Source organism: Rhipicephalus microplus, chromosome 3, assembly GCF_043290135.1.
Source record: "Rhipicephalus microplus isolate Deutch F79 chromosome 3, USDA_Rmic, whole genome shotgun sequence".
Classification (NCBI taxonomy): Eukaryota; Metazoa; Arthropoda; class Arachnida; order Ixodida; family Ixodidae; genus Rhipicephalus; species Rhipicephalus microplus.
The window spans coordinates 25,071,083-25,080,228 of NC_134702.1; the positions used below are offsets into that span (position 1 = coordinate 25,071,083).

Here is a 9,146-nt window from a genome sequence, read left to right on the forward strand (position 1 = left end):
TTGTCTTAAGAGCCTCCACATTGCCAACTACTACGTTCGTTCAAATTTTGTGTTCTTTAAAGTGTAGCAAGAATAAATTAGCCATTATTGTCTTTTCATGACAACAGGGTCATGTTAAACTAATTTGATGTCATGTCTGTAAATCCATGAATACTTTCACCGACTGAATTTCGTTGTGGTCTTCTGAGAGCCTAACTATACAACGAAAATGCGTAATGTGTCTCTGACAAAAATAAAAAATTCAGGTTTGAAAGGGTTAAATATTGCCACGTGTTTGCGGCAAGAAACCAAGAAAGACATTACAATTATGCATATGCTATGTAGGACAATAGAAATGACAAGGAACTCGATTACGCTTTCTATTAAAGAGACCAACCTGCTTGTGTTATCTCAATATTTGCGTTGACCACTGCTTTGATGTCGTAACGATATGAACAAATACTGCATTGACTGTAGTTGCCGATGTTGACGTTTTCTTGACCGTAAGCTCAACGTTCACACATATTTGCTTGAAAAGCCAATAAAACATGTTTTGAGCCTTGTCCTTAGTCTTCGCCTTTGACTGCAATTTCAACCAAAAGCACAAAAATGAGGGTGCGCATTTATTTGCTCTCGCATTCTCAGCACCACTACAAGGTGTACTTATGTAATATTTTTTTTTACTCGTAGTAAACAAAGCAGCAATTCTGATCGATGTAGTACATCTAAATTGAAATTCTTCATTTGATGGAAATGTGCATTGCTAAATGTGAGTACGTACAGGTAGAATAAGTATAATAGACAATATGGATACTGACCCCCTTAAAATTGCCTTTCTCTATATTCCATAGCAAAAAGGAAATGGGGGGGGGGGGGGGGGAGGCACGTGTTCTGTGTGCCACCCCATGCCTACGCCCCCTGTTTTCACCCTCAAAACAGCGTAAGTGGGCTATTCGCAGAGATGACACATTAAGGGTGTAGACAGGGCGCCATCTATGGGTCTTTTATTTACACCCTGAAGGAAGGGTGTCCGCACAATTGAGCTGCAGGATGTTGCAGAAGCACCTTGAAGGATAAAAACGAATTGCGTGTCTATCTATGAAAAAAGACTTGTCAGAGCAAGTCTCATTAACTCTCGGCTCGTCAGCCCTATAGTTTTTCTTTATGACGTTCACTTTTCTTTGGGCTGTTCGCCGTCGCTCTTAGAGACGACGTTCGGCGCCCCAGTCGATCTGGACCCGGCTTATGGAACGATTCTGTTTCTTTAAAGACGCCTTAGACGAATCGCTCGAACGTCTCGCTTCCAGTTTGCTCTCCGATTTCTTGGTGTTGGCCGGAAGGTCCGACTTGGCGGTCGTCGGTTCGGGCGCTCGTCGCGTCGCGTCTTCCGTCTCGGTGTCTTTCTGAGATTGCGTGCTTTCTTTCCGGCTGAGCTTCGAAGAACCGCCCTCGCCGATGGTCTTCCGGGACTTCTTAGCCTCGGCGCTGGTTCTCGTGGCATTCGACGAAGCGTCGCTGGAGCTGGTCTTCCTCGGCTTGGACGAAGCGTTGACGGCGCTGGTCTTGTGGCCTCGGGGAGCGGTCTCGTTCGGGCTCGTGTCGTTCCTGCCGCTCAACTCGTGGTGCGGCGGCACGTGCGTGCAGCTCTGGTCGGTCGGCTTGGACTTGGCCGCGGCGAAGCAGTGGAAGACGTCGAGCCGCTGTGGTATCCAGCCGCTGCGGAAAGCCAGGAACGCGCAGTACGAGCCCAGAAGTTGCGTGATGAGGCCGATCAGCATGCAGGTGAGCCGAAAGGGAAACACCTGGCCGTGCTCTTCGTCGTACAGCGGCAGCCTGAGCGTCACCGGCACGTTCATGATCGGCTCGCCGCACATCCAGCGGAAAACCACGCCAACGGAGAACGCTGCATCAAATGTTTATGGAGAGCGAATTAATATTACGCTCTTGTAAAAGAAACAAAAAAAAGGAACTTGATTGCCATGAAAGCATGCCGTAGCGGGCAACATTTGGCATCCGGGAACATCATTAATTGCGACAAGTTCGGGTTACTGAAGGCACACGGTTTTTTTTTCTCCTCCGGCAATGTTTGCGGCTCAACACTGTATAATATTCTTCGGAGCTGTAATCCGGAATACTGCGCTTCTAGAAAAAATTGCGAAACTCTTAAGCTTCGTCTTCGAAAGATCGTGTCCGTTCGTCCGTGTTCTGGAACAGTGCCAGTTGTGGCCTCTCACTCTCTCGGCAATCACGTGATGACACACTGGCACATAGCAACAGTTGCGCCGCCGTGGCCTCTCCGCCTTACACTCTCAGCAATGACGATGATGAAAGAGTAACAAAAAAGTGCCGCCATATCCACGAAGTGAATGATGATGAGTGGGCGAAGCTCCGGAGGTAAACCTGGTAAACCATGAATCCTCTGTACATTTTGCCCACTCGATTTTATTACATCGCTCCCCCTAGCGTACGTCGCCGCACTAAATCGAACGATTGCCTTCAACCAATGACACGCGCCATATGTGATATCATTCCTATTTTATAAGATCTCGCGTCTTTCATCAACTACAAGTACCGCTTTCTAGTTTATAACATCTTGCATCTTTTCATCATCAGCTACAAGTACCACCATCTAGTAAACACTACAAGAACTAAACTAGAGGTGGCTACATACAGGGGACGGTACCGCCATCTAGTGAACACTGCAAGAACTAAACTAGAGGTGGCTACATACAGGGGACGCACAGCCCACGCCCTAAGGAGCTTCGCCCCTAAAAGGCAACATAGCAGTCATTCAAATGGTCTCAGGGACAAAGTGTGCTTAAATTTTACATCTTAAGGTGAACAACGCGACGGACGCAGCCATTGCTGTGCATGTGCTGCCGCATTCCCCTATTGCGGACGTGGCCGTAAACAGCCCGACGGTGAAGTAGCGAGGTTATTGTCGTATTTTATGACTCTTTTTATACATAACAGCATCCATCATAACAAAAACAATGGTTCAGATACAGTACGAGCGCCACTTTCGGCAACAGCGTCTTTTTGTACAAGACACTGGTACCGAGGCTGCACACTTCATCGCAGCCGTCGCATGCAGTGAAGTGAGGTTGGGGAACGCACTTGCCGGCAAGTACAATTTGCAGCGAGTGAAATTAAACTTGCTCGTGTGACAGCACGCAAATAACATTCGCGGCTGACAGTACTCGCTCGAAGTGCACTTAAGGTGGCACGTGTGACAGGGGTATAAATAAATAAGCAAAATGAAATAAACGAAGATGACGATGGTCGAAACTAAAGGGATGACTGGAGGGGGTGATTATTGGGAGCGCTGTATGATGCCCTCAAATAGTCGAGGATTTCAGCATGCGGTCGCCGATGCAGGCCTGCCAACGATGCCCCCACAACTACACAAAACAAAGAACTCGGTCCAACTAGGGACACTTGACTCGAAGCAAAAAAAAATCGTACAGGTCACTAGTCTATTCTCAGAATGAGAGGGACGCAGCCGGATTTTTTATTCCGATTGCATTATAGTCGACATTCGCCCACTTTGGAGAGGTGGGAAAAACGCATCGTGAAGGCTTAGTGCTACCAAATTCGATACTTCGCTACTGATACCTTTTGTCAACGATGATGGTTTTTGTCATATGAACCTTGACTCACCCAGCAATGAGCCGTACGTGTTGCTCTTTTCGAAGTAGAGGACGCATATGAGCTGCGGAAAGAGCAGCACGTAGATTAAGTCCGAGCAGAGAAGCCACAGCTCAAACACGGACTCCACGGACAGCGCCAAATAGGTGGCCCAAGACCCGATGGCGAATACCATGATTCGCAACACCAGTGACACCTCGACGTCGGAAGCCTGCGAAACGGTTGTGCGGGCTAGTTGGTTGCAGAAGCGTACGCATTTGGGCTGGTTGGTTCTGCCTCCACCTCTAGCGCTTGACTTGACTTAGAATCTTGCCTCTACGCGCGTCACATGCTCTGCCCAGCACTCATCATCATCATCATCATCCTGACTACGTCCACTGCAGGACAAATGCCTCTCCCATGTTCCGCCAGTTAACCCGGTCCTGTGCTTGCTGCTGCCAATTTATACCCGCAAACTTCTTAATCTCATACTTCTCATACTCTTAATCTCTTTTTAACTTCTGTGATATGTATGCTGACTGAAGAAATAAACATATTTGGTTGCTAGTCAGCGCCCTGTCCTGTTGTCCTTTCTTTTCTTGTCCCGTCTTTTTAGCGCTGTTTTTTAACTTCTGTAGTTGGTTGCCACAATTTTTACAGCGCAATTATAAACACACATACCAGGGGTGTTGCCAGAAACCCATTTCGCAGGGTGCACCACCCTGAATTGGAGGAGGCTGGCAGACAGATGTGGTCGAGTGTCAGATTGGTCTGTATATGCCATGGCGAAAAAAAAATCAGGGTGGGTCGGCACGGGCCCGTTTTGCCACCCAGAGGCGTAGCGATATAATTACATATATTTTTTTGGTGGGGGGACCTTGCCGATTTTGGGAGGGGCACCCTTTCGGAATGGTTCTTTTTCGCTCTCTATACCATGGCGTAAAACATTTGGGGGGTGGGGGGCACGGGCCTGGTGTTCCACCCTATGGCTACACTCCTGGTGCCACCCCTTGGCTACGCCACTGACATACACAAGAGAATACACAAAAAGAGGTGGGGTGCTTGCGATAGTTGGTTTCTCGTAATGTCTTCTTGTTCTTGTGTGTCGCAAGCCCGCAGCAAGCAGTGTGATGCTACTGAATGAGGAGCTATCTATTTCTACCGTATTTATTAATCTAAAATGCCCAGCAGGTTTTAACCCACAATCCTTGCTCTTTGTGCACGTTCTGCGCTTACGGCGTAATGAGCTTCAAACTTCTCTGTATACGGTATGCATCATGATCATTATAATCATCCTGACAGCGCCCACTGCAGGGCAAATGCCTCTCCCACGCTTGGCCGATCAACCCGGTCCTGCAGTGCTTGCTGCGGCCACGTTATCCCCGCAAACATCTTAATCTTATCTGACCACCTAACCTTCTGCCTCCACCTCTAGCGCTTGACTTGACTTAGAATCTTGCCTCTACGCGCGTCACATGCTCTGCCCAGCACTCATCATCATCATCATCATCCTGACTACGTCCACTGCAGGACAAATGCCTCTCCCATGTTCCGCCAGTTAACCCGGTCCTGTGCTTGCTGCTGCCAATTTATACCCGCAAACTTCTTAATCTCATCTGCCCACCTAACCTTCTGTCTCCCCCTAACCCGCTTGCCTTCTCTGAGAATCCAGTCAGTTACCCTTAATGACCAGCGGTTATCCTGTCTACGCGCTACATGCCCGGACCATGTCCATTTCGTCTTCTTGATCTCAGCTATGATATCCTTAACCCCCGTTTGTTCCCTAATCCACTCTGCTCTCTTTTTGTCTCTTACGGTTACACCGGCCACTTTCCTTTCCATCGCTCGCTGCGTCGTCCTCAACTTAAGCTGAACCCTCTTTGTAAGTATCCAGGTTTCTGCTCCGTAGCTAAGCACTGGCAAGATACAGCTGTTATATACCTTCCTCTTGACGAATAGTGGCAATCTACCTGTCATAATTTGAGAGTGCTTGCGAAGTGTGCACGCATACCATGGGCCGAATGAAGGACTGATAGACGTTCTTGGTGACCATGGAGGAGGCGCTGAGCATGGAAGAGTCCGCCGACGACATGATCGCAGCCGTGATTCCGATCAGGCCCATGATGGAGACCAAGCCGGACGTCAGGTAGCGGATCGAGTTGGGCAGCACCCGGTTGCTGTCCTTGTTGCGCAGATAGTAGGGCCCGTGGTAGCCGGCGGCCGTGAAGTCTGAAAGGAGACAGCTTTTGGAAAGATGTGGGCGGAGCGTTTTCTATGCAGGATAAAGCCGTCCCCTATTGGGAAAATGGGGCTGGTGAAGGTTTTCGTCTTTATTTTATTCTTTGTTTCTTCAGCATTGAGTAACGCTCCCTACCAAGGAAGAATAAATTTAAATTAAGCAGCACTAAAGACGGATCGAAAATACACGGACGCGTTAAGTCTGTCTGTATTTTTGTACTGTCTTAAGCACTGTTTCCTTACTCGTTCACTATAAGTATTGTTCATGTGATGCCACTTCCGCCGTTGTCGCCATCTTCCGCCATGCCCGAGTACCTCGCTGGGTACCTACTGCAGTTTGCGTGCTGCAGCGCGGTTTGTTGAGGGCTCGTCATTTGTTGCTGTGCGCGATGTTTAAAGAGAAGCTGTGCGGTTTTTCGTAGTCAAGCTTCAACGAGCTCATCGGGTCAGGAAGGCCTCGCTTGTTCACTTGATACAAGACCGGAAAATCAAAACGTGCGACACGTATACCAGCTACCGCGTATATACGCCGGCTGCCCGCCACGATCTACGAGGGCCCATTATCTCGCTTCCACCACAAATTGCGTGGCCCAAGAACAAGTGAAAGCCCGAAGTCTCTCGAGCCGCGATTTCAAAACTGAATGAGCGAAGCGCACAGCTCCCATCGAAAACGAGTAATCGTGCAGAGCTAGGCAAGTTTACAGGGGATATATTATTAATAATAATTTTAATATATTGCTGCGGCCCACACCACCAAAGTAGCAGTGCGGCTCCCCGAGTCTTTTAAACAGTGATGATGTTTAGCGTCTTCAATTGGAATTTGTGGAAACAGCCGAGGAATATATTATGCAAGGTAGAGACTTCGCGTGGTGCGTGTCGCGGTGACGCTGGTCACTTTTTTTTCGCGTATGTTTTGACTCATTTTTACCTTGTATATTACTTTTGTTGTTGTGCGCTAATGTACAGTAGAGTCCCTGAATATGATGGAGACGGTTTTAGAAAAATTAATCGAGCAATTTTTAAAAAACCTTATCCTCCAACTCGAACCGATCGGCTATACTTCAAATCGCGAGTGAACGAATGGCGTTTCACATCCATTTTCACAGTTTGTTTGAATGCAATGTCCGAATTCCCGCGATCGCCTTCACAATTTTAACCGCCTCCCTGACACGCTGATTGGGCACGCAGCGGTCGCGGACAGGTTTTGTTTGCAGGTACGTTCTTGGATATAGCACTTACCCGTAATGAAGTTACACTTGAAGACGCAAATATTACCGGTTCTTCGAGTCGTTTTTGTTAATATGCGCCAGCCAAACGTGCCGGCGCTTTTCGGAAAATCGCAATGCGCGTTCTCAATTTTAGGTAATAACTTTCGACAAAAAAAAAAAAAAACACCCTGACGCTCTGCTTGCTCTTCGTGGACTGTTATGCGAACTTGCCTCACCAGCGACTGATAATTGCTCCAACTTGCATCGTTGGGCAAAACTGAACGGGCGCATGCACGAGGAAACAACGCGGCAGCGGTCGGCTACGGAGTCAGTAGCCTACCGCAGGCATGTCGGTGGCGCATTTCGGAAGCGACATTTCGGCGTTGCGTGACGCACGTGCACACTATGTATACACCAACCAGCCCAATCAAGCACACTGCTCCCAATTAACAGTTGTACCTTCCTCTACGCCGGTAATCGGGCCATCACCGACGTGCTTAGCAGCGCAAAAGTGCAAAAGTGCAGTTGCTACAGGCTACAGCGATGGTCATGCGATCATACCCAGGGTAAAATGAAACTACGCGACGCGAAAACGACGAGCCACCTCGATAAAAGATCCGATTGCATGCAGTGTCAGAAACAGCTGATTACGGACGTCCCCGCGGCACGGGTCAGGTGTGCCGCCCCCTGGCTACGCCTCTGCTTGTGGTCCCGGGCATAGAGTTTCCCAAAATTAACTAGAGGGCACTCTGGCGCTGCGATCGTTCAGCGACCATGGGAATGATGGGTAGTACACGCTTTTGCCTAGTCTTCGTACTTGCGGGTGGCGAATCGTACTTGCGGCTTCGTTTATTGCTGCGTTTCGGTTTTGTTTTGAAAGAAAGAACAAACCCTTTTGAACTTGGTGACTTGATTCGAAATGGTAAGCCTAAGAGAGAATAAGGTTGCGAAGCGCAAACGGTGAAAATTCGCTAATTTATGTTTTCGTGAAAAAAAAACAGATCCAAGCCGCGCACGAACACACACGGAGCCAAAAGCAGGCCAGAAGTACGAAAATTTGACAAAATCGTGTACTACCCATAATTCACATGCTCGCTGAACCGCCGTGCGTTGCAGCTCCCATAGACACTAGCGCCAGAGTTCCCTGTAGTGTATATTAGGAAACTGCCCCGCCGCGGTGGTCTAGTGGCTAAGGTACTCGGCTGCTGATCCGCAGGTCGCGGGATCGAATCCCGGCTGCGGCGGCTGCGTTTCCCATGGAGGCGGAAACGTTGTAGGCCCGTGTGCTCAGATTTGGGCGCACGTTAAAGAACCCCAGGTGGTGAAGATTTCCGGAGCCTTCCACTACGGCGTTTCTCATAATCATATGGTTGTTTTGGGACGTTAAACCCCACATATCAATCAATCAATCAATATTAGGAAAATCTATGGTCCCGGGCACTAATACACTGTCCCATTGGATGAACAAGCGCGCACGTACTCGCACTCTTGGCCGCTGCGCCGATGACGGCGGGCGGAATGGCGAGCATGATGCATCCCACGGCGGACAGATACGACAGCATCCGGGCGTCGAAGTCGCTTTCGCAGCTCAGCACGCGCTGAAAGTACACCTGCGGCAAAAGGGCGCGGCCGTACGTATATATGTAGTACGTGTTCACAGTCGGTGTAAGTAAAAGTACGGGCTTGTTTTCTGTGTCGGACACAGTATCAATGTGAACTAGCAGACAGCAATGTCAGGGAAAGTATAGGTGATGTTATTAAAAGTAACTGTAGTGTAAATGTGAACACTCGCCGTAATGACAACAGATGTCTCTGACGCTTTCAACCTTAAATGCACATGTATACCCTATAATATGAATTGGGGGGGGGGGGGGTCTGACTACTCTGTCAAACCATCATGAATCAACTCGCCCAATGAACCATTTTGACAAGATCAGTGGTAGAGCATAGAGCATGAAAGATCTGATTCGAAGGTCGCAGGTTCGTATCGTACCTGTGGCAAGTCATCTTTTCGTCCACTTTTCTTTCTTCACGTTTACAATATACAATTACTTCCAATAACATCCCCTATACTTCCCCTGGCATCATTTTTTG

General features: G+C 48.5%; 2 protein-coding genes across 2 annotated transcripts in view; both read right to left on the bottom strand.

Moving 5' to 3' along the window:
* Nucleotides 1–971: 971 nt before the first annotated feature.
* Nucleotides 972–8,656, bottom strand: LOC119163339 (high-affinity choline transporter 1-like). The gene is made up of 4 exons (XM_075887771.1): nucleotides 8,533–8,656; nucleotides 5,618–5,835; nucleotides 3,640–3,838; nucleotides 972–1,882 (listed from the first exon to the last, which is right to left on the bottom strand). Exons 1-4 carry the CDS (start codon nucleotides 8,612–8,614, stop codon nucleotides 1,182–1,184), a joined length of 1,200 nt encoding a protein of 399 aa, XP_075743886.1. The 5' UTR covers nucleotides 8,615–8,656; the 3' UTR covers nucleotides 972–1,181.
* Nucleotides 8,657–8,706: 50 nt separating this feature from the next.
* The window catches only part of LOC119163330 (high affinity choline transporter 1-like), a 13,671-nt gene continuing 13,231 nt past the window's right edge, over nucleotides 8,707–9,146 (bottom strand). The window contains exon 6 of the mRNA XM_075887798.1: nucleotides 8,707–8,742. Coding sequence (XP_075743913.1) covers nucleotides 8,707–8,742 — 36 coding nt within the window. The remainder of the gene's footprint in view (nucleotides 8,743–9,146) is intronic.

Excerpts from the sequence above, each read along its gene's own strand:
- LOC119163339 (XM_075887771.1), bottom strand. The coding sequence starts at position 8,614 with ATGCTGTCGTATCTGTCCGCCGTGGGATGCATCATGCTCGCCATTCCG. Across the intron at positions 5,836-8,532 it reads CGCAGCGGCCAAGAGTGCGA|ACTTCACGGCCGCCGGCTAC; the intron begins GTACGTGCGCGC and ends GTCTCCTTTCAG. Across the intron at positions 3,839-5,617 it reads AGTCCTTCATTCGGCCCATG|GCTTCCGACGTCGAGGTGTC; the intron begins GTATGCGTGCAC and ends ACCGTTTCGCAG.